We start from the raw sequence: 26195 nt of genomic DNA, 5'->3' as shown, positions 1-26195 counted from the left end.
AGAGGATGATGAGATGGGAGTGAGAGTAAGAGTGTCAGTTCCTCGTGTGTGTGTCACAAACACACACACACACACAAGGAACACTGATGCTAACATGGTAGGCCACGGGGAAGAAAAACTGCCTCCCCCTCTTCCCCCTAACATGAAAATGCATAAAGCAAAACAGATGCAAGGAAACAAATAAGTCTGTAAAGTGAAGTTTCTGTACCGCCTCCAAGGATAGCATGAGAATTGCTGAAGGACAGGTCTGTTAGAGACAGCAAAGCAATCTAACCATCTCAAATCCACAAGGTAATTCTTCTTTTACTTTGTGGGTCATAATTTGTATGAACCTCAAATAGGAGTACCTGGGAAAAAAATAGCTAAAAACAACTTCTAGGCTTACAATTTTTTTTCCAGAACATTGGCTCTGGTACCACAGACACAGCCCTAACACTATCTGATCTCTGGTTTGAGGATGAATGATTCTAGGGTATTTAGATTAGTTGCCTTTACAGCCAGCAATTATGTGGTGGTTAGAGTATAGTAGTGACAATGTGGTGATGATGTAAAGGACACTGACCTTCTTGGGCGAAGCAAGGAGTGATTCGTCACTAACAAACTCCCGGGTGAGCTCTGGTCTGATGCCCCCTGACCCTTCCGTGCTGCTGCTCTCTATATTACTCTTAGACCGCTGATGGAACACTCTTGGAACTAAAGTTTTCACTGCACTTGCTTCAGTATTTTCTTCTTGTCGATGAAATTGTTGTTCATTCTCCAAGTTTTCAATGGAAAAGACCTCATCAGTCTCTTCTCCACCACTTCGCCATAGGATTTCTGACAAGAAATTGTCTCTGGATAAACTATTTGATGACTTTTGTCCTCCCAACACTATTGGCCACAAGGATGTTGCTTCACTGTTTTTCTCTCTCCCAAAACCTGCAAAGGTATTTGGAACATCTTTGTGTTCATCTTCTGCCCCCTGGATATTTCCTAAAGACCCAGGTGTCTCGGTCAAGTGACCCCCGTATGAAACATCGTCGGCAGTACCGGCCGAGGACAGGCTAGTCCGAGCAGTAGTGGTGGCTGAAGAGGCACTGCTGGTGGCTTGTGAGTGAAAGTCCTGCTGGGAAGAAACCAGTTCCACAGGCAAACCAGACCCTCCTGCTGACAATGATAGCTGGTTTAGGGTGGCAGCATCACGGTGGAAACCCTGGTGAACTGTAGTCAGGTAGAAGACATAACGACTCCTGCCAGAACACAATACAGTACTCAAATTATGCACTCCTCTTACACTGTATTCACAATAATTATCCTTTACTGCCTATATTTTATATATATATAATCCTACATAATCCTACTCTGACATACATAGAATATTTGAACATAACCCAGGAACAACCCCCCCCCCTAAGGTATATGTAATAACCACAACAGAGTCGCAAGAAGCCCCTCACTCACACAACACACAGTGGACACTAATACACCACTCTCTCCCCTCAGCTCTCCACCTCCTCCCAACTCCAGTGCTTATGTCATGTAGAGGATTATCTGGGAGGGAGAGTATGGGGGGAGAGGGAGACAGGAAGCAGTTCTTACTTTGTTTGGAGTGAAGGGTTGTACTGTGTGAGGGAGGCAAGGAAAGGGAAATGAGAGAGAGAGAGAGAGAGAGAGAGAGAGAGAGAGAGAGAGAGAGAGAGAGAGAGAGAGAGAGAGAGAGTGAGTGAGTGAGTGAGTGAGTGAGTGAGTGAGTGAGTGAGTGAGTGAGTGAGTGAGTGAGTGAGTGAGTGAGTGAGTGAGTGAGTGAGTGAGTGAGTGAGTGAGTGAGTGAGTGAGTGCACACTCATATCTTGAAATGCATACCAATCCAACCATTATTTAACAAAAAAATCCACCCAAAAACAAAATATTAAGACAAAAGTTGCCACTACCTTATAAAAAAGATGCTTCAAGATTAAGTATGTTTTAAATTTCATCAAGAACATAACTAAGAACATTATTTTTATACAGTTTAAGTTCAATATTGCAAATAATTTATAAAAATCTAAATTTGTTAAGCAATATTTACCAGAAAAAGCAAAAAGAGCAGAAATATTTCAGTATGGTCGGTGAGTATTAACTATGCCTAGGCAGACCACATTTTTCCCACATGTTCAAAATGATTTAAAAATTGGGAAAAAAGTAGTACTTTTTTTTTCAAGATTTTGAACAAATGTTGTAATAGTAAAATCCTGTGAGACTTGTATGGTTTTTACTCTTTTGAGGTCCCCCTGTAATTACTTTTCACTGAGAGTATGTACCGTACTTACTCAGAACCTGTCTCAGCTTGCCTAACTCTCGAAACATTCCTTTATCAAACAAAATCTAACTTAATACAAACTCACCTGTTTTCTTGTAAATTCAACTTTATTTTTGTTGATTTGTCTGATCCACGTATAGCAATGGTTAGCCTATGCGTGGTATACGATACCCTCTTGACCGAGGGCCAAGAGTGGAAGGTAGCTCGAGCAACAGCCTCGGAGGTGAGAGGTCCACTGCCAAGTACTAGGATGCCCTCACGCCCGATGCCCAACCAACACTGCTGACGCCCTTTGTCCTGATGGGAAATTGTTGTATCAAATCCACACACAAACATGTAGTTACAAGCACACACTTAATTAGTCCATAAGGAAAGAAAGAATCCACTCAATCATGTAGTAACAAGTACACACACTTAATTAGTACAAAAGGAAAGAAAGTATTCACACACAAACATGTAGCTACAAGCACACACTTAATTAGTACATAAGGAAAGAAAGAAATAAAAAACATGTCCAGATTACAAAATAATATAAGAGTAGACACATGCAAACTGATTAAAGGCACAGGATTTTTTTCCAAAGCCACACATAAGCTGCAAAGTTGCAATAACCAATATTGTTCAATCCTTTCACATTACGACGACACTAAAATGTGTCATCCGACTGCCATTGAAAAACATTTGGATTTTCACCACTGCCATACATAATCTATTATAAATACACTTTTGTTTATGCATCTATTCTCTATTGAATCCATTTGCAAACATTTTGACACCAAATTTATAGTTGTAACCATATAAATAACTTAGAAAACATAAAATGATTTGAAACATTTGTCACATCACAGAGCGGACAGTAAGTGGCCCAGACAGCGCAGAAAGTTCACAGTCGGGAACGTGCGGAGAGGTAACACTACCAGCCTCCTTAACTATCTATCATCAATAACCTTCCCTCTCTACATCTATTGAACCTTCAAATTGGTAGCCTCACTTAAAATATATCTAAAACATTTAGACTATTTTTATTCAAGATCTTAATAAAATATCTTGGAGCCAAGTTACTATTAAAAACAGGTCTGCTCTAAAATCCTTCATGCTGACTGGTTTGGTTATCATAAAGGAAACAAGGCAACTGCCTTCCAACTTGCCTGCATTCAGATACATAACTACAGGAAAAGGTTAAGAACTGCACCAACTAGTGCACAACAATGTTGAAGACTGTATTAGCAGGTATGGTATTGTTATGCTCACTTGACAGCAAAAATCAGCAACTAGAATTGGGAGAGCTTCTTAAACCTTGAATTGGGTGAACACTACTACCGAAACCAGAATGTGTGAAAAGTTTAACAAATAACTAAGTTTCCCCTAGAGCATCTTAATATGTGATAGTAGTCACAGTGTCTGAGTAAGATACCCCAAAGGCCACCTGCCACTTTGAAGGGAAGTTCCCAGAGGAACCTCAGCATCAAGATCTTATAGATGGATGAAATTACAGGCAATACAAAGCAAGTGCAATATTATTGTGACAAATTCATTTGTGTCACAGCTTAATAAATGTCCAGGATAGACTGAAATGTTGTCACTCGTTGTATTTCATATGTGTGTGGGTCAAGTTATTTGTTTCAGCCGTGTTACCATGACTTGTTCTCCGTAATTTCATTAGTTACCTGTGTGACATGGTAGTAGTGCGTGCCGTAGTGTTGCGTGTCCTGCAGGGAAGTGATGAAGCGAACCTGAGCTTGTGTGTAGTGGAGACCAGCTAGAGCTGCGTGGTTCTGGTGCAGCTGTTGTGACACCGCCATCACCTGCCCTCCACGAAGTAGTGACTCGGGGACATAATGTTCAGCAAGAAAGTAGCTCACATCCTAAGTAAAAAGAAATCAAATTTCATCAATTACTCTTCATGATCCTTAATATAAATACTGTTTTTGCCATTAAAGTCGACTAGCAGAGGATGAATTTTCACAAGTACATATCTTGAAAACTAGAAATCTTCAACAAGTAAAAATGCAAGAAATGATAATCATTTTTAATAACCTAGAACATATAGCATTAACTTACACAATCACTTCAGTACTACAGTGCCATTATGCTGATAAAGCAACACTTAAACATACTTTATTGCCTATTATATTCTGCCATGACAACAGTTACATGTAAAATGTATCTGTTTAAGAACTTCTCATCTAGTAACTCTTAAATGATTAACAATTATCTGTGATTAAATCCTGTGCTTGAATCACCAAAAGAATTTTTTTACATTAGTCTTCTTTTGTTTGTCATGAGCACCACAATGTAGGAGTTAATTAGTTAAACTGTTTAAGGGTTATTATTTTAATATCAGTTTGTCATTCCTTTTACTATTATCTACCTTTCCAACAATATTTGTCCACCTTCTCCAGACAAATGCTTTCCCACCTTATGGAAATCAGTCACTAGGTAATTTAATCATCTCCTTAAGATATGACCTGCACTATTACAAACTATCTTCAATAATTGCCTACATTTTAATTACTGCTATTTTATAAGAAATTAAAAGCAATCTGTAAAATGTTTCGGTAAGGCAAAGTATTCAAGTATTAAGTATTTTAATCTCAAGATTAAATCTCAACACATCCACTATTGCTATAGATACATAGCACAATATTATTCTGAAGTTCCACAAATGACAGTTATGTCATTAATCACATTATTCTAGTACAAAGATTGACTAAGGAGCGAGATTTTGATGACCAGTGGGGGACAAATCCAGTGAGCAAGCCAACAAATTTGCCCATCTTTTACAATCCACCCATCCGGGAAAACCTAATTCATAAATAGCCACAGACTATGAGTCAAGTGACAATGTGCAGCATCTTTCTGAAATACAGTATTGCCTACAATTCTGTATATAAAGTATACATAAAGTATATATATGTATATACTTTTTTTTCAAACCTAGAAGGGATATACTTTGTATATACTGTACATAAAAAATTATAAGGGGTTGGGGGGGGGGTAGCCTGCATGGTTCAGACCTGCAACAAAGTTCCAAAGCATCTTAAGAGCTGAGCCATGCTGATAGCTATGGCACACAACTTCAGAAAAGATCTACCTGGAGCTGAGGGTCTTCATCAACAACAATAACAATGCAAGGAAAGGAGGGGGGGTGGAACAGACAACACCGGAACACAGCCATAGCAGAGAGTGTCAGTGGCTCACACAACTGGTACACCAGGAATTTAAACAAACCCTTAAGCATAGAACTCCTGTATAAAGACAACAATCTTTAGGATAAACCAAGAAGGAAACACTTATCTGATTAGTCATCACAGTGCCAGGGCACAAAGTGAGGGCTGCCAGTTACACCATCCATTGTGGTGACAGATGCTATCATGTGGTGGCAGTCAGGATATCCATTAATTACTAACAACTGGTTATCAGAATAATACATAGTTTTCCTTGCATTTCTAATTATCGACTGTGTGGTGTGCTGAGCATTTTAATTCCCACTGCTGATAATAAGAAGCTTTTACTCAGGCTTATCAAGGTCCCCCCTAGGCCAATGACGGACCATCAACAGGATGCAACTCACAATAATTGCCTAGCTCCATTGGTACCTATTGCTAGGTGAAGAGGCATCAGGAGAAAGGAAATATGACTAATGCTTCTGTCCTGCCCAGGAATTAAACCTGGGGTCCCCTTGATTGTGAGCCAAGGACTTAGACCACTGTGTTACAGGACCCTACTCTCCCTACTGTGTTATTATTAGCTTGTAACTTTTGTGATGGCTTCAGTTAGATTCACCACAGTCTCTCTTCCCTAATTATGTGATAAGACAATTATATAAACAAGCTGCCGGCTACCTGTCCTCATCGAGGCCACTAGGGTTAGTGGCCCTCAGGTAAATATAACTTGCTTGTTATTGTGGTGGACAAGGGTAATGTGACCCCTAGCAGGCAATACAAGTTCTAGGTGGACCATATAAGCTCTGGCTTAGAAAGCATTGGATTACAAAAGGAAATAAAAAATAGCATATTGATCATATTCTTATTATTTTCATAAACAAAATACATAGTTGATATATTATTTGTGTGTGTATAAAAATTTGCAAGGATATTTTCTGTCACATGTAATAAAAAATACCCCTTTAACATTTTTAGAGAAGTACTGAACAAATAGGAATAAACAGCAGAGCTTGGATGCAATGAGGTTGTTTTGCACTGGAAGGATCCAGTACAAATCTGTCCATGTGAGCAAGAGTTTGAAAATATCTTTTCCTCTTTCAGAATACAGCACTCACCTGTTCTTTTTTATCGCCAAACTCTGCTTGAAGAGCAAGGGTTGCCAGATGAAGCAAAGCATCTGGTGGGACTGGAAGACGACCTTCCAACACATCGTGTCTTAGTTGCAGATACAGCAGCTGCCTGGCCATGCTTTCCATTTCATCCACATTATTGAATCTGATTTAGGAAAAAGAAAAATTGACATGTAGACAGCTACAAAAATATGAGCTGAGAATTAGACATCCAACCCACAAATCAGAACGTAAAGGAATTCATGACATTTCAGTTCTCCCTCGACCATTATCAAGTCATCCTCGATGTACCAAAACAGCATCACTTCCTTTATTTCCAGATTTGTGAGTTGGGTGTCTAATGGAATGGAATGGAATGGAATTATCAGGAGAAAGTGCCAAGCCATTATGACTATATAGCACTAGGAAGGGATCAGGATAAGGATTTGTAATGGGACAGGGGAGGGAAGGAATAGTGCCCAACCACTTGGACGGTCGGGGATTGAACGCCGACCTGCATGAAGCGAGACCGTCGCTCTACCGTCCAGCCCAAGTGGTTGGGATATTTAGAATTTACACTATTTATTCATATTCTCATCCAAAAATCTGTTAACAAAGTCTGTTTTTATTTCATGTAAGCAAACATTGAAGATAAAGACCCTTAGAAAGCTCTAATGGACACAGAATTTATAATGTAAAGAAATTGCCACCAATTGTTTGCGCTAAAGCAGGAATACAGTGGGTGAAAGGAGTGACGGCTCCTTTGGTGAGCTGATGAGCATGCAGTGATCTGATGATCTAATCCCCATGTATTCATATGTTAAAAATATCCAACTGGTCAACCTGTCCTCTCACATAAACATTTTATTTTGACATAAAAATCACCAGTGTCAAAGCAAGACATACTAAATATCATAGCGGCTCGCATAATTGACGTGATGTCCCATTTTCTTTTTGAGGGTCCTCAATTAGGTAACGTTTGGGCCATTTAGTTTCCTTTAGTGAAGTTGTAAACACCCGAGAGGATAGGCTGATCTGGTATAGTTAAGATCTCCAGGTTATTCAATTATTGCCCCGATACTCTTAAAACAGACCCAATAAATGAGAGATCAAAACAAAAACAAAGGATGTTGAGCTACAAGAACAAATTGAGTGTAAGGGAAGAAATTTGAAGAAAATGCTACACTTACCTAACATAGTATATGAACCTCAAGTGTAGTGTAAAATTGTTCTGAATAAGACCGTCTTTCGTGGGTTGCCGCTCCTTCCATCCCGGGGGAGAAACCTGCAACATCCACCAAGTGCAGCATCAACATAATGAAGAAGACATATAACACTTACGATAATATGCCTTTATGCATCTCACATGCCAACTCCAATATTCAGAGATTGATTGCTATCTCATAATCCTTAAAAGCATTAATTGTCATTATGTTTGAGGGAATCCCCAGCATGAGAAATTCAGAACATATAACAGGATCCTTGGAAAATTAATAGTAACATCACGAAGATAATAGAAATGGAGAATCTTTGATATCAACTCTAAAAGTAACTGCATATTTGTGCCTTTAAAAATCATTGTGTGTGCACCTTAGTAACCTTCTTCCAGTGTTATTTTTCTCTCTATATTCTCATTTGCTCTTTTTTATTTTTTCCTGCTTAACTAATCTTTTCCCATATTTGTCACTCACAGCATGTGCTCATTATGTTGCCTTTAGCTCTCGTTCACTTTGTATTCTTAAAACTTGTTCTTTTTTCTTATCTACAGCTTTTGTCACCTCTTCTCTCCAAGCAAGTCCTCTTGTGCCTCTAATACTTTGTGCAACTCCACACACACTTGCTTGGAATTATTAAACAAATATTTGCCATACTCATCCCACATGTCGCCAAGGTTCATGTGTCACAGTCTCTTGCTTCAAGATTACTATCAACTCTTCCTTTGTAATCAACCACCAGTTCTTTCTCACTCAACTTTTCAACTTACATTTCTTCATCTTACTTATTCTTTCTGAGGTATGGGTTACCCTTTTACCACATATCTTATACAAAACCAATACGTGATCAGACAATCCCCTCTAGATATTCTTATCACTTTTTCGTGTCACATACATATTAATATTAGCATACTTCACTAAACAAGCACATGTCAATTCAATTCTTTTCTTGCAAATTTCATCCTTTTCCCTGTCTTAAGAAGCAATCTAATGGCAGCACTCAGAAGTACAATTATTCATTCTCATATAAGAAATGTAAGTTCTGCACCAGTATGTAAATTACTTCAGAACATAAGAATATATGGAATTACAGAAGGCCTACTGGCCCATGTGAGGCAGTGTTTATTTACATCACACTAAACTTACTTCACAATTTTCATCAACTGAGTGTCAGTACTAAAAAATCTTTACTAACATAATATATTTGTAATCAAACTTTTCTTTTATATTAAGAATAAACAAAGAAATTTGCAACAAAATTCATGTTTACTTTATGCAGTTTGGTTTGCGGCGCCACAAAGTGAAACTCGCCGCTGCCCAACACAGCTAGACCCAGCAGGTGTTGTAGTGGTAACTTTTCTTCTTGGAACACAGCCTGAAAATAAAGGAAATGGACAATACTAAAACATAAGCCAAACACTACAGTTGTTTTTTTTTACATATTCCATATTGTAATGCATTTTCTGAGCTCCACCTACATTTGCCAATGGAGCTAAATCCATCCAACTACAACTCATGGCGAGACGGTAGTGCAGTGTAATTAATATTTCAGAGCCAAGGTCCCTTGGCTCTTTTCTTGAGCCAGTGGCCTATTTGGATCAAAAGACACATTTTGGCCACCAAATGAATCAAATATTATAAGAAACAATTACCAATTGTTAGGAAAGCCTGAATTTCCAGGCAAAAAATAAGTGGGTTTCTTCTTCTGACGGCTTACATAATGAGGGCCTGCTAAACCTTAAACCGACCCCAACTTTGTGTACTGCCCTCTCATGTGATACATTAATACTCTCCCGCCTAGGGCGTGCGCTCAGTTTGTATGCACAAACTACTCCTGGCGGTGCGGTCGAGCGTGCAGCGACACCGAGATGTGTACTGTATAGTCGTTTCAGTTTTCTCACCTTAATTCTCGTGCTACAGCGTTCATTTTGGTATCACTGTGTTCGCAATAGAATTCCCTACAGGTGTATATGCATATAATGTCCAAAAGCCCAGCGTAACTCCCCACAGCAAAGCCTAAATTGGTTACCCGTGAGCACACAAAATCAGTAAAATGTGTATACTGTATTCGTTTAAGTTTTCTCACCTTAATTTTTGTGCTACGTCATTCGTTTTGGTATCATTGTGTTCACAATTAAATTTCCTGCAGGTGTACAGTATATGCATATATTGTCCAAAAGCCTGGCATGACTCCCCTTAGCAAAGCCTAAAGTTACCCATGAACGAGCACCAATTGGAACACCTGCAACCTAATGTGTATACTCGTTTAGTTTGATAACATCAAATTTCATGTTATGTCACTCGTTTTGATATCAAATTGTTCGCAATATAAAAGTGTGTATTTTAAAACTAGTCCCATAATAATAGAACAATAAATGGAATTTTATCAAATATTTTAAATTTTGGATGCACATCATCACAAAATTATTTATATCTTTCCAGTGTTCTGACATCAATTTTTGTGTTACATCTTTCATTTTGGTATCAAATTGTTCACAATCTAAAGGCGCACATTTTAAAACTAGTCCCATAATAATAGCACAATAAATGGAATTTTAACAAATATTTTAAATTTTGGACGCAAAATGTATGTACGTATAATCTTTCCAGTGTTCTGACATCAATTTGCATGTTACATCTTTCATTTGGGTATCAAATTGTGCACACTTTAAAGGCGATTATTTTAAACCCACTCCCAGATTGATCGGATAAAATTTAAATTTTTAACAAATATTTTAACAATCGGACGCCACTGGCATCACCAACTCGGACTCAGGAGAAAAAATCAGACGCCAGGGGCGTTAGAAGAGTACGAAAGTGTTAAGCTGACACGCTCCATCTGAAGAATATCCTTTACTAACAATATTTCTTTATTACAAACTGCAAATTTTTAGCTAATACAATGATATCTATGATGAGCAGCAATCAATCTGAAGGTGGTAAGAGGAATCAAATTAATGTATCAATTTTGTGAGGTTAGTCACACTGGGAGTATTGTGAGAAAATTTGGCATCGAGACAAATGCTGATCTATAGAAAAGGAAAGAGCAATACATGCAAGATATGACTGCTAGCTCAGCCTGTCCTCTCAAGTTGCCACAATGGATAGAAAATGGTTTACTAAAACACACAAACCTAACCTGACCGAGCAACACAAGCATAGAAAACGTGAATGTTTGTGAGCTGCTATGATTTATGGGACATTGTATTTTTGTTCATTGGGAATTTTGACATCAAAATGTGATGTAACGTCTTAGAGGACAGGTTGACTAGTAAGAGAGAAGAAGCATACACTAGCAACTACAATATGAAGACACTGAAGTCTTCACATTATGCACAGTTAGCTGATGCTCATTTGTAAATGATTTGAACAGCATTGCACAGCATAATAGGAATACAGCATACCAAGAGGCTGGCCAGAGAGGGGCATTTCATTACTCTCAATACTATTCAGCAGCTGCACCAATTTTTTTTTTGTATTACCTCATTTTAGCTAAATAACAACTGCAGTGTGTTGAGTGTGATCTCATAAAGCACCACTAACCTGGAGAATGTGGCTGACCCGGGCAACAGCCGGGTCGCAGGTCAGCTCCAGCTTCCTGCCAGTCACCAGGATCACTGTCACTTTCTTCACCGTGCCTCGCTGATAGCCAAAAGAATTACTGTGTATTAGTAAATAAGAATCTTAGTGAAAACTAGCTAAGTAGCAGAGTAGATAAAGGTCTAAAGTAATAGCAGGAACCAAAATCTGATGTTTATTACTTAACAGGAGACTAAATGCTAATAGTACAAATCTCCTCTGCTTAGCTAGCTAGACTGAATGCACTTAATAAACTAGGAATGCTAAATACCAGTATGCCTCCTCCAGTACAAGATGTAAATGTAAGATATTGAATTTTAGTCATTTATCTAAAAAAAGTCACCTCAGAATTACCTGTGTATCTTGCAATAAATTCAGAACTTTAGCTGGTTCTTTGCTTCTCACAACAAATTCTGGCCCAAGGATTGGTGGTATTACTTTTGTATTAACGTGTCCCACTATGCAGCTTGCACTGCTCTCTGCAAAATGATAGAGGCGCGAAGGGGTGCGTACTACCATACGTCTCTTCTTTGGAACAAATTCACAGAAGTTCTGTCTTAATTCTGTCTCTGTATTGCTGAAAGAGAGAAAATAACTGTTGAGTGAGAATAAAGACACTACAAGACTGGCAATAACTGTAATTTCAATATTTCAGTTCAATAAGCTCTAAGCAATCATATGAACTATGCAACAGCAATAGGAGCCGTGATGACATCATGACTCAGTTGTCATGAAGTTATCATCAAGAAGTTGATGACAACTACTTGACATTTCAGCAGACATACAGGTGAAGAGCCTGCCACAGTGAACATTGAAAATAATCCAATATACAATAAAATTATAAGGCATATAAACATTGAAACATTTTCATCTCTTTCCAGTTCTTATTGAAACATTAACTTTACATGAAAAATCTGACCAAAATTCTGTGAATTTTGCTATAATACTTCATACTGTAGTCTACAGTATTATTCCGTGATTATTTTTGTCTTACGAACTCTAAAAATATACTACTCACAGCACTTTAATGAAGCAGATGTTCTCCTTGAATGATCATGTGGTAAAAAATTTCAAGATTAAGACAACAAAAGAATAAATTCTTGTATCATATAAAAAGTAGTTACAGGCAAAATGAAATCACAAAATTGTGATATATTCAAAAGAAAATCTTTGGACTTGGACTACAGGATCAAACTAAAATTCTGGATCACCCTCAGACACGCACCTTACCAACAGACCACAGTACACATAAACCATGGATTGGCTAACGGCTCAATACCTCCACATTCCTAGTGGATCTGAGAAGACTTCAGGCTGTGTAACCTTTAGCATATTACCAGCTTGATACCTTGCTTGATGGGGGTTCTGGGAGTTCTTCTACTCCCCGAGCTCCGCCCGAGGCCAGGCTTGACTTGTGAGAATTGTGGTCTACTGGTGTCTGTGGTGATCCAGGATGTTGGTTTGATCCTGCTGTCCTGCTCCAAAGATTTGATCTAGTTGATACAGAGGTACAAGTGACTAACTTCTTGGGGTAAATAGCATTGTCAATTACCTATACAGTATATCTATTTAACTATCTTTTGATGTTTTCAGCTTTTGAGAGCAATTGAGAGAATTGTTAGGCCCTGCTTGGCCAACCAATGAGAGGTGAAAATGCAGCAAAGTATCAACAACAGAATAACAAAGGATCGTTTTGAGCATCTTGGCCAGACACACAACCTTGCTGACGTAGACATAAGAGCAGGCAATACACATACAGTAAGCCATCTAGCTGATTCCACTCAGACTGAAGTTTAGTGTGTGTCTTTAACAACAATATATGATGCAGCAGAAACAGTTTGTAAATTTGTAGATAATCTTGAGGTTATCTTGAGATGATTTCGGGGCTTTAGTGTCCCCGCAGCCCGGTCCTCGACCAGGCCTCCACCCCCAGGAAGCAGCCCGTGACAGCTGACTAACACCCAGGTACCTATTTACTGCTAGGTAACAGGGGCATTCAGAGTGAAAGAAACTTTGCCCATTTGTTTCTGCCTCGTGCGGGAATCGAACCCGCGCCACAGAATTACGAGTCCTGCGCGCTATCCACCAGGCTACGAGGCCCCATTTACTTACTAATGCATTTACTTACTCACTGACCTGCACTTACACATTTTCTACCAAACGAGTCCAACCTAATATTTCACCATATAGAACTGGCATCAATCAACACTACACCAAAGAGAAAATATACTAAGACTCAAATACCTTACATATAATGGGAGCCTAGAACCCAGGTGAATGAAATATAATGGGAGTATAAATAAAGTGAATAATGGCAACAGAGCATAGAAATTTGCATAAGACTCACAGAAGATTGTCCACAGACATGGCCCGTGATCTTGGTGGCTTCTTTGGTGGAATCTTTTTCTGTTTGCTGAGTCCTTCTTTGTGTACCTCCAGGACTTGGGTCTAGTGAAAGAAGAGAAACTTTATGTGCCATGGCATCCATTATAGATTTTTTGCTTAAAATGCCAGTATTAACATTGGGCTTCCAAACACAATTCTTTAGTGAGAGTCACAGGAAAATTTCAGTATGTTTGTGATGAGCATGGGGTAAAAACAGTACATTTGTGATAAGCATGAGCAAATACAATACCATAGAGACCTTTATGTTGCCTGCTACTGGACTACCAACCATCATGGTGACTGCTACTGGACTACCAACCATCATGGTGCCTGCTACTAGACTACCAACCTTCATGGTGACTGCTACTGGACTACCAACCTTCATAGTGCCTGCTACTGTTGCACTTCTGCTAACTGTTACTGTAGTTCTTGATTCCTTGTAAGGAAAGGCATTTTCCGAATCATTTTCTGGAGGTGTCTTTGTTGGTGATGACTGAGCTGATGACACCTCCAAGATAGGATTCATGGTACCTCCCATGGATGAGATCTCACTCCCTCCAATGGATCTTGGCATTATATTTTCTTTTGCCGAACTTATTGTATCCATTGAGTGGTAGTTCCTTTTGGATGTTAAAAGGTTCTTCTGGGGATTTTCATTAAACAACTGTAAAAAAATAATGCAGCATTAAAATATGAAACTGAACTTTTTATATTACTGTAGAGTGCTGGTAAATAAGCATAAAATTAATCTAATGAACACCGCGTATTACATGGAAACATTACATATCCAAGTACAGTACAGTAATTCATGCAACTATTCCAACAAGTAAACCATCTTTCAAAATTTATTGTAATACCATTAAGGCTGTGATATTTTAATGTTCTATGTACCAAGTTAACCCCTAGACCGTGCATATTACCACGAATATAGCTGGCATACTAGCGAAAAATATTCAAATTATGTAAAAATAACTTAAAAATGTTAAACAAATCTCCAACTTATTGGCTTCAGTGTCATGAAACTTTCATCAAAATATTTTCAGAAATTGATTTTAGACGAGTTTTTGAAAAATAAGAATGTTTTATTGATAAGGAGAACAGCTCCTAATAATTGGAACTGAAGGATTATGCAGTAATACAGAGATGCAAGCACCTGTCCGACGCTCAAAGAAGAACAACAGTAGTAAGAAGTGTCCACAAAGTGGGTATGCAGTTGGTGCCTTTATATCATTGCTGAGTAATACATAATACAAATAATAATCAATAACTATGTTAATATGATCTATTTTGTTATATATCACATAAATACATTGTCCAATGTTAATATATGTTACTTTCATCAATGTCCCAAAAATATTTGTTAGGTTTTTTTTTCTTCTTTGTTTATTATTTGCTTTTGTTGTAACCTTTACATCCTGGAAAATGCATATGTTTTCATAAATATGTGAAGATAGAATGAAATTGGTCAACAAATAAATCAGTCTCAACTCGCAAAACTTGGGTCTTTTAATTTTTGGGGCTGATTTTTTCTCTGATTTCAAACTCTATTTTCTTTGTCTCTTTAGGTTGTTTTGATGATTAGGGACCATATTAGGGCTTTTTCACTTATACAAAGTATACCCTAAATATATCCCCTAAATCATTATAATTATCACTATATTTTGTGGGTTTTTTTCTTGACTTTATTTCAACACATATTGATCTACAATATTCACATATTTGAGTACGAATGCCAAACAATGTTTATTAAAACATAAAATAAAATTAACAAATTAAAACTACCTTCATTCATTGTTGATAACTTCAACTTCAATTATCTCTGAAACCTGAGTTTCAACTTTGAGTGGGTTCTAAAATTCCAGTTATCAACCGATTCTCACTATTTTGGTTTGGTTGGTTACGGTTTTGTAGCATGTTCTTTATGTGGTGCTCAGGTGACAGGTTTGTTTTTATCTAGGACCACCCTTAGATCTCATTCTTTATCAGAATTCTTTAATACCTTTATCACATAATTTGTATGTTGTGTGTGGCCTATTTTCTCATCTGGCTGATACCTGGTTGATGGGGTTCTAGTAGTTCTTCTACTCCCCAAGCCCGGACCGAGGCCAGGCTGGACTTGTGAGAGTTTAGTCCACTAAGCTGTTGCTTGCTGCGGCCCACAGGCCCATATACCCACCGCAGCCCGGTTGGTCCGGCACTCCTTCGAGGAAACTATCTAGTTTCCTCTTGAAGATGTCCACTGTTATTCCGGCAATATTTCTTATGGTCGCTGGGAGTATGTTGAACAACCGTGGACCTCTGATGTTTATATAGTTCTCCCTATTTGTGCCTATGGCACCTCTGCTCTTCACTGGTTCTATTTCATATTCTGGCCCCTGCTCTTACTGGTTCATATTCCACATTCCATAATGTGGCATTTATTCATATTAAATTCCATCAGCCAAGTGTTGCTTCATACACATATTTTGTCCAGGTCAACTTGAGGGGCATGACAATTGCCTAAGTTTCTTATCTTCCCTAGTGGTCTGACATCATTAGGAAACATTCACATAGCTCTATATTCCTAATGGTAAATCCTTCATATACACAATGCAACATCCCATTTTTTGTTATTAAACTTGGTTAACAGATTCACAGCCATCAATTTCCCAGGTTGGTTCTCCAAACCCCCCAACCCCCTTGCTTTCTCCAGCCCCTGCTTCCTGGATTACCATCAGCCAAATTACTGTTCTCTAACTTCGTTCTCTCCTGCAACTTACAATTTCTCCAACTTCATGGTGAATTACACTCAATATCTCAGAATGAAAAATCAGCTGAAAAATTCCCAATCTTGCAGCTTTACTTAGTCTCTTGGCAGCTTGTGCTGGAAGCCGACTAAACACTACGGAAACTTGATGTATAATTTTATGCTACTGTGTGTACGTACTGAACATACTGAACTGTTTCTTTTTATTTATAGTATACGTATTACAGTAAGTATTTAACAGTATGGAGGTATGCAATACAGACCATACACTACGGTCCTTGTATATAGTGTGCATTGATGTTCTCCGCATTCCATCTGACAACCCCCAGGATACAACCCACAACAATGTACATACCTAAATCCCAGGTACCTATTTACTACTAAGTGAACAGAGGCATCTGGCAAAAGGAAACGTGTGCTCAACCATTTCTGTCCCAACCATGGGGGATCGAGCCCGGGAGTCTAGGGTGTGAGTCAAAGATGCAGACCACTGTGCTGAAGTCCCATACACACTTCAGGAGGAAACAGTCATAATATGGTTTCATTTACTGTGCACAATGTGAGTCAATCTAATGAGAAGACCCAAATAGAAATAATTATATACATTAACCAAACAAATTACTGTAACAAAAAAGCAAGTAATCAGCCCTGGATAGTCTTTTGCTTAAGTTCAAAACATAATTTTGAGAAATGACTCATAAATAGTTTACATCATCTGCCAATCTGGTGGACGTCCTGAAGGAGGATATACGCAGAGTCGAGTCGTTTATGCTTGATGTACCGGTAACACCTCGACGTCGTGGTGTGGAATAATTGTTTGTTGATTGTGTCCGAGTTATCGATGCAGGATTATTGGATCCCTGAAATGGTATCCCAGTCATTACACAGTATCCCAGTTACTACACAGTATCCCAGTTACTACACAGTATCCCAGTTACTACACAGTATCCCAGTTACTACACAGTATCCCAGTTACTACACAGTATCCCAGTTACTCTACAGTATCCCAGTTACTCTATAGTATACCAGTTACTCTACAGTATCCCAGTTATTCTACAGTATCCCAGTTACTCTACAGTATCCCAGTTACTCTACAGTATCCCAGTTACTCTACAGTATCCCAGTTACTCTACAGTATCCCTTTTACTATACATTCCAATGCCCCTTTAATTTTAAACTGCATTAATCATTAAATTACTAAACAGAAGTCAAAATTAATTCATTCGTACAGGTGAGAAACGATGAGACCTCAAGTCCTCCATGCTCGTCGAGTGTTGTGATAGACTCAAACTCAGTGACGTAGGTCTTCTACCAGTTGAGGGTCTTGTGGTCTCAAGAGCCGAATAAGACCTACACCTCGCAACAACTGGATCAGGTGGCTGAAGTGGTGGTCGTGGAGGACCCAACACTTCTTCATATAGGGATCTTATGATAGCCGTGTAGTTGATACGATCCCGGCTATTTAAACGCTCTACTAATAGCTGAAAGAAATGAGATCTTTAAGTCGTCATTATCATTGAGGGTTACAAAAGCACACACCTGTGAGCAGAAGTGGGAAAAGCTACAGAGATACATAATGGGCTAAGGAACTGAACCCCTCAAAATAACAAAACAAAATTGAATTATTTTCTTTATTTTATATTTTAAGAGAACCAAGCCTGGCACTTACAAACAACTTGCAACCAAAATGGAATAGCTTTCCCAAGACTTTAAGAGAATATTGGTAAACAAAATACTTAAAACTAAAAGTTACTAACCTGAAAAATATCAACAAGTGTGAGTCTATGTTCTTGGAGAGTATGGGTCATGGCAGACAGTGTCGACCGGAGACTGGACGATAGCTTCGGCTTGGTGGTGGTGGTGGCTCCCTGAAGAATACCATTGGGCCCACCAGAGCCACTAGTGATGGCACCATGGCTGGCCACTGTCCATAGTGTCCGTCCCAGGGAGAATACCAACAGCTGAAATGATTTAGTTTATGAAGATGCGAGCAGATATCATTCTCATTCTTGTTCTCCTTTGTTCTCTCTCTCTCTCTCTCTCTCTCTCTCTCTCTCTCTCTCTCTCTCTCTCTCTCTCTCTTTTCCCCCTTCCCATGCACACTTTCTAGGAACAGAGAAACACGTACCCTCTCCACCTCTTGTGTTTGGTGATCAGTGAAGGCTTCTGGGGGCAGGTAGTTACCATGGGGGTGTGCTGGGGAGTTAGGAGGCGTGGCTACTAGGTCGACACGCCCACACCTCTGCAACACCACACCCTCTGGGGTTGCCACATCCACCCTCCCTTCACCTGCAAGAAAGAGAGGATGCATTAATAAGAAAAGTGTAAACATTAATCCTTAAATATCCTCAACATGATGAATACTGGCACATGCAGTAGCTGTCCGGATGGGGCCAGCCGAGCGGACAGCACGCTGAACATGTGATCCTGTGGTCCCGGGCTCGATCCTGGGCACCAGCGAGAAACGATGGGCAGAGTTTCTTTCACCCTGATGCCCCGGTTACCCTAGCAGTAAATAGGTACCTGGGAGTTAGTCAGCTGTTACGGGCTGCTTCCTCGGGGTGGAGGCCTGGTCGAGGACCGGGCCTCGGGGACACTAAAAAGCCCCGAAATCAACTCAAGATAACCTCAAGATAACCTGAAGATGCAAATTAGTAGCCATATATATTTACACATATCATGGATCTAACCCTTACAGCTATATTTAACAGCACATGTATTTATATGTAAATAACAACCATATTTATCTATATAAATAAAAATGGAAATGTTCGTTTGTGCATAACCGCTAATCTCCGAAAGTTCTTCATTGATTGCTTTGAAATTTTCACACAACGTTCCATTCGCATCCGAGCGGGTTTTTATATATATACTATATAGATGTCACATCTGTGACGGTAAAAAAACATGCTTTTTCTGAAAAACTGTGTTTTTCATGTGAGGGAAATCTTCAAAACCTCTTTACCAATCACTTTGAAATTTTGACACAACGTTGCATTCGAATAGGCGCGTCTTTTTATATATCTACTATATACATGCCTCACCTGTGACAGAAAAAAAACATGCTTCTTTTGAAAAACAGTGCCATCTGTTGGACGTAAGAGCAACACACGCTGAAATCTACAAAAGTTCTTCACCAATTGCTTTGAAATTTTGACACAACGTTGCATTCGAATAGGCGCGTCTTTTTATATACCTACTATATAGATACCACCCCTGTGATAGGTAAAAACATGTGTTTTTGAAAAACAGCGCCATCTGTTGCACATAATAGCAACATTCACGCTATACTAAATATGTCACAAATTCCATCTCAATGTTTCCGATTGCATTGATAAAATTTATTTTCATAAATTTTGATTTATTTTATTTTTTACTGAATTATTTTGCGTGACATTGTGTTGGAATTGAGCTGTGTTGTTTACTATACCATTCATTTCGTAAGTATAAGTATAGATGCCACACCTGTGACAGGTAAAACTATGCTTTTCTTGAAAAACAGCGCCATCTGTTGCATGTAAGAGCAACACACATGCTATACTAAATATGTTACAATTCCATTTCAATGTTTCTGACTGCATTGATAAATTGAATTTTCATAGATGGTGATTTATTTTCATTTTGATTTAATTATTTTGTGTGAATTGCATTGGAATTGAGCTGTGTTGCTTACCATAACGTTCATTTCATGAGTATAGTTCATTTTTTTATTTTTTTCATATTTTCATTTCATTTTTTAACTGTTTTTCTTATATTTCGGTGATGGGAACATCAGATCACTTAATGTTCCCAATTTTCTGATGGGAACATCAGACTATTTGCGAAGGCATCTGACGATGGAGTGGGAAATGGTGGAGATGATGAGGGGACGGAAGTGAGAGAAGGTGGGGAGGACGAGGGGACAAGGGGATGGGGAAATGGAGAATGGTGGGGAGGATAAAGGGACAGGGGAGTGGGGCAAGGTGGGAAGGAAGAGGGGATGGTGTTGTTGGGAATGGTGGGGAGGACTGGGGGAAATGGAAGGTTGCTGTGGCTCAGCAATGCGTGGCCGGGTACTGCTAGTAGGATATATAAATAGGACAAATCAATAGGACAAATCAATAGGACACATAAATAGGAGCCATATTTAATAGCACATATATTTATATGTAAATATCAGAGGAGGTACCTGGCAAAATGTCATTTAGGAAAATGGAGAGCGAAGGTAAGCTACCTTTCTTTGATATTGGAGAATATTGGAAAGTATCTTTCAATATTGGAAAGGAATGGTGGCTTTTACACTGCAGCCTACACTACAGAAACCAACATCAGGAATGTGCCTTCATGCCACTAGTGAGTGCCCTGACAGATACAAGTGGAGAACAGTATTGTCGATGGCTATGTCAACTGTGCTCTCACACACAGCTCCAGTTGGAAGTACAGTATGTTGACAGGGAACTTGGTACAGTAAAGTAGGTCTTAATCAATAATGGATACTCTAATGTATATTGTCGAAGAAATGAAGAGCTGATGAAGAGTCCAACAATATATAATCGGTCCTTCCTGTGCAAATATTCTACAGGAACTTCTTTTCCATGGCCTACAAGACAGAAGAAAGAGTTCTAATAGATATTACTGATAAAATGTGACCCCTACCAGCACCAACCAGAAAACTGAATTAATAATATTCTACAAGAGCAAAAGAACCACCAACTTGCACATGAAGAAATCTTCCAAAACCAACCGAAATGCCTTAAAAGTGATGAATGTTGTCTATGCCTTCATATGCCCACTTGGGGGACTGTCAGCCCAAACTATCTCAGTATATTAGGCAAGACAACTTCTCTATCAAGGCACCTGACAATGCAAGTCTACTCAAGAGTATGCGTGGTATGTCCAATATAGCATACATGTTGAAGCGCAGTCTCCTGAATTGCACTTGTATTGATATAGTAGAGTGGTACACCTCAATTTATAAGTAAGGTACAAATGTTATGTCTCATAACGAGGATAACTGTACGAGGACTGTCAGAATAAAAGATAGTACAAATCCTTGCATTTTCACTGCATCATTTCCTGTCAATTACATCCTGTATTGTCCTTTTATCCTTCTTATAGGCCTGAATAAATGTATTTTTACAATATACTACAACGTCTTCCCTTGTTGGCTGAGTATCCTTCCCTGGGGCTGATTATCCGCAGTCAAGTGGCGACTTAGCTTCATACTAATGACTTCGGTGAACTCTGGATTGCTGTAATCGTCATTCGCAATAATTTGGTGGATTCGGTCGAGTTCGTGATGCAAGAGTTACCGAGAAGAGCATGTACATATTGCATGACCTACATATGCACTAACGACACGTTTCTTATATCTGTCAGTGCATTCACTCTTCCCATTCATACATTTACCTGCATTAGCTGGTTTACAAAATACATTTGTGATGAATCTAACAGAATTACTATCCATGAGAACATCGTGGAATGGGATTCTGTCTCCCACATTTTTCTAGACAGTGAAAAATGTCTGTCTGACATTTTTCAAGTCTGAGACTTCCTTCAAGTCTGAGACTTCCTTCAAGTCTGAGACTTCCTTCAAGTCTGAGACTTCCTTCAAGTCTGAGACTTCCTGAAGGTTGCCACAAAACCTCTCCAATGTATTTTCAACAACACACACGAATATGTCATCAACATATCTGCAGTATATACTAGGGCTGAATGGATATGAATGGATATGTATACAAAATCTGAATGGATATGTATACAATATGTATATATCCATCTGAATGGATATGTGTACGAAATGAAATGACTGCCTGCCTGTCTGTTTGTCCGAGGATAGAGGCTAGACATTTGGGGCTAGCCTCACCAAATTTTCTAGGATGAATCATGTTGGGGAGGGGAGTGTCATAGGCCAGTCGGTGTCGGCCCAAGAGAAATGCTTTACGAAATATCAGCCTTTATAGAGACTCATGTGCGATTTTCAAGAAGGCTGAAATATATTCTGTTTTCCATACAATTGTCCAGCAGTTACAGTGCTTCGTAATAATAATTTTTCTGAGGGGGGGGGGGACGAAGGAGGAAAGAGAGGAGAAGATAAGGGTAAGGGGGAAATTGGGATGGAAGAGAAGGGGACGACAGCAGGAAAAGGGGAATGGGGGGGGGGGGGTAGAGATCCGGTCACAGCCGGGTACGTCTTCTAGTGTGTAATTACCTAAGTGTAATTACAGTTTGAGAGCTACGCTCGTGGTGTCCCGTCTTCCCAGTACTCTTCGTCGTATGACGCTTTGAAACTATAGACGGTTTTGGCCTCCACCACCTTCCCACTTAGCTTGTTCCAACTGTCTACCACTCTGTTTGCAAAAGAGAACTTTCTAATATTTATTCGGCACCTTTAATTCATTAGCTTGAATCTGTGTCCTCTTGTTCGTGTAGTTGCTGGTTTCAGGAATTCCTCTTTGTGAATTTGGTCAATTCCTGTTAGTATTTTGTAAGTAGTGATCATATGACCTCTTTTTCTTCTGTCTTCTATAGTGTGTGTGTGTGTGTGTGTGTGTGTGTGTGTGTGTGTGTGTGTGTGTGTGTGTGTGTGTGTGTGTGTGTGTGTGTGTGTGTGTGTGTCTGTGTGTGCGTGTGTGTGTGTGTACTCACCTAGTTGTACTCACCTAGTTGTACTCGCCTAGTTGTGCTTGCGGGGGTTGAGCTTTAGTTGTGTGTGTGTGTGCGGGGGGGGGGTGAGAAACTTTACTACATTTGACGCTGGTTTCTGTTTTGGGAATTTAATGATTCAATGATTTGTGTAGCACTCTCTGTGTTTCCGTGTAAACATAATCTTTTCTATTCCTTATAATAACATTTACATATGCCGGTACTGATCAGATTTCGGCGCTATAAGCGGAAATAATACAGGCTACCTCCACTGTCTAGGTTTTTCAACAATATGTTTGATAAGACAAAATGGGCGGGAATAAATGCATTATACGGGCGGAGGCTGGAGAGACGGAGCCCACAAGCCTTGGTTCGGCCCTGCAAATTATGTTAGGTAAGATCATACATGTCCAAAATAGGGATAGGCCGCGGAACAGGCCTATCCCTTTCCCTCAGAACCCTTCCCCCCCCCCCCCCAACATCACACTCTCAACCCCGTTAGTTAATCACCTCAATCACTAACCCATAATGCAGCTCGTCCTCTAAGCAAAGACCCCCAAAGTCCATTCCATGCATCCGCCAACCCTCCTCTATATGAATGAAAAACGGTTTACACACGAATTACTAAGCCGTCCTCGACTCCAGTCCATTACATCCAGCGGTCGACCCCACAGTTCGCATTCATTCGAACTGACGAATTTTGTTCGAACCACAACGTTGCAAATGCTTCACCCACGTACTACAAATATAAAAATAATCGCCAACAGAACCTAAACACTTACCCTAACCAATGCCTATATATGCACAATATGGTAATATACTATAATATTAATTTATATTTGAGAAAATTCCCGTTTTGAATGAACAGCATGTACAAATTTAAGAAAGTGTCTGTGGGGTCGACCGCTGGATGGAATGAACTTGGTCTAAGGACGGGTTGCATAATGTTCCCCCCCTCCCCCCCCAACGGCTCCTCCCCCTCACTACCACCTACCCCCCCTTCCTCAACCCCTCTAACACCACACTGGCCACCAACCACATCATCCAATCCCGCTCCAATTATCCGATTCATTGCGTTTTTACCATATGCTAACCAGCATAGATCAGTAGCTCCAGAGGCCCCTAAAAATGCCTCATTAGTTGGATCAATCACCGGGAGACTAAGTAGCTGCCTCAGGCCAGGGATTTATCTATAATAAATTATAAAATAATTCTGTTCCGCTCAACCAGCGTGGACAACCTTGGGAGAGGGAGAGGGAGGGAGGGAGGGGAAGGAAGGAGGGAGGGAAGGAGGGAGAGAGGGGAAGGAGGGAGGAAAGGAGGGAGAGAGGGGAAGGAGGGAGGGAGAGAGGCAGAGGGAGGGAATAAAAGAGGCGGCATATGAGAAGGAAAAATTAGAGAGAAGGAAGCAGATACTGCGTTATATGTCCCCCTCCCTCCCCCTTCTCTCTCTGTCCCTTCCCTCTCTTCCTCCTTCCCTCCTTTTTCCCCCTTTCTTCCCCCCTCCCTTCCCTCCACGCCAATAATCCCCTTCCTCGACCAACACACGAGGTTTGGATACTTCCCTCCGCCCTGCCACAAGCAATCTCCTGTCAACCTGCTAGTCTCATCCCCCACCTTACTGATCCCTTCCCCACACTTACCCTTTGTGGGCGTCTTCCCCCCCACCACCTCCCCCCCCCCAACCTGCCCCAGGCCTCCCCCCCCCTCCAGCCCCAGGCCTCCCCCCCCTAGGCCCCGCCACCAAGCCATAGCCCCACTACCCCAGGTACTAGCCTCGTCCTCGTCCCAATAACACATCTATAAAATTCGACTCTTATTGTTTGTGTTGAAGCAGCTTTATTACTTTCTCCTCGCACCTCACGCTCCCCCACCACCCTTGTCTGCCACCTCCCACCTGCCACCACCCTCGTCTGCCACCTGCCACCACCCTCGTCTGCCACCTGCCACCTGCCACCACCCTCGTCTGCCACCTGCCACCTGCCACCACCCTCGTCTGCCACCTGCCACCTGCCACCACCCGCGTCTGCCACCCCCCACCAGCCCACCACCCTCGCGTCAACCTCACGCTTGCCAGAACAAATTTAACGCCCAGATTCCTGTCTCCCTCACCTTCTCTCGCGGCCCTGTCTCTTCCCTCTTCTGTGATGAGGACCGCGGGTGAGGGGCCGCGTGTGAGGACCGCGGGTGATGACCGCGGGTGAGGGGCCGCGGGTGATGACCGCGGGTGAGGGGCCGCGTGTGAGGGGCCGCGTGTGAGGGGCCGCGTGTGAGGGGCCGCGTGTGAGGACCGCGGGTGATGACCGCGGGTGAGGGGCCGCGTGTGAGGGGCCGCGGGTGAGGGGCCGCGTGTGAGGGGCCGCGGGTGAGGGGCCGCGTGTGAGGGCCGCGGGTGAGGGCCGCGGGTGAGGGCCGCGGGTGAGGACCGCGGGTGAGGGGCCGCGGGTGAGGACCGCGGGTGAGGGCCGCGGGTGAGGGCCGCGGGTGAGGACCGCGGGTGAGGGCCGCGGGTGAGGGCCGCGGGTGAGGGCCGCGGGTGAGGGCCGCGGGTGAGGGCCGCGGGTGAGGGGCCACGTGTGAGGGCCGCGGGTGAGGGCCGCGGGTGAGGACCGCGGGTGAGGACCGCGGGTGAGGGCCGCGGGAGAGGACCGCGGGTGAGGACCGCGGGAGAGGACCGCGGGTGAGGGCCGCGGGTGAGGGCCGCGGGTGAGGACCGCGGGAGAGGGCCGCGGGTGAGGACCGCGGGAGAGGACCGCGGGTGAGGGCCGCGGGTGAGGGCCGCGGGTGAGGGCCGCGGGTGAGGGCCGCGGGTGGGGACCTGGGATAGAAAAGTTACTAGACGTCATGAGGAAGAACTTCCAGCACACTAAGATGGGAACACAGAGCAGCGATGCTAACTGTACCTACTAAGGTAATATGGTCTTTATATAAAATGAGAATTATATTAATTCGGAGGTAAAACATTGAGAAAATTAAGGAATTAACACTGCCGACCTGCGAGACAAAATTAGAACAATTCTAAAGATATGGAACATGACTTGTTCTTGAATCGGAGAGCTGAAACAGGTTCCCAGCACGCTGCTAGAGCACGCT

At 41.1% G+C, this 26195-nt stretch overlaps 1 protein-coding gene across 4 annotated transcripts in view; it reads right to left on the bottom strand.

Moving 5' to 3' along the window:
- LOC123748658 (tyrosine-protein phosphatase non-receptor type 13) overlaps positions 1 to 26195 on the bottom strand; it is a 182933-nt gene that overhangs the window by 36743 nt on the left and 119995 nt on the right. For 3 of the 4 annotated variants that reach the window (XM_069319364.1, XM_069319363.1, XM_069319362.1), the window contains 14 exons: positions 18607 to 18767; positions 18236 to 18439; positions 17708 to 17959; positions 17189 to 17338; positions 14112 to 14396; positions 13695 to 13795; positions 11702 to 11924; positions 11312 to 11410; positions 9039 to 9143; positions 7745 to 7839; positions 6561 to 6720; positions 3946 to 4143; positions 2364 to 2575; positions 563 to 1229 (listed from right to left, as the gene is read on the bottom strand). In XM_069319364.1, coding sequence (XP_069175465.1) covers positions 563 to 1229; positions 2364 to 2575; positions 3946 to 4143; positions 6561 to 6720; positions 7745 to 7839; positions 9039 to 9143; positions 11312 to 11410; positions 11702 to 11924; positions 13695 to 13795; positions 14112 to 14396; positions 17189 to 17338; positions 17708 to 17959; positions 18236 to 18439; positions 18607 to 18767 — 2912 coding nt within the window. The remainder of the gene's footprint in view (positions 1 to 562; positions 1230 to 2363; positions 2576 to 3945; positions 4144 to 6560; positions 6721 to 7744; positions 7840 to 9038; positions 9144 to 11311; positions 11411 to 11701; positions 11925 to 13694; positions 13796 to 14111; positions 14397 to 17188; positions 17339 to 17707; positions 17960 to 18235; positions 18440 to 18606; positions 18768 to 26195) is intronic. The other variant, XM_069319365.1, reaches the window with a different exon arrangement.

The sequence above is a fragment of the Procambarus clarkii genome, chromosome 92 (assembly GCF_040958095.1).
Source record: "Procambarus clarkii isolate CNS0578487 chromosome 92, FALCON_Pclarkii_2.0, whole genome shotgun sequence".
NCBI lineage: Eukaryota > Metazoa > Arthropoda > Malacostraca > Decapoda > Cambaridae > Procambarus > Procambarus clarkii.
Note: the sequence above shows the minus strand (reverse complement) of the source record. Positions and strands in the feature narration are given on the sequence as shown.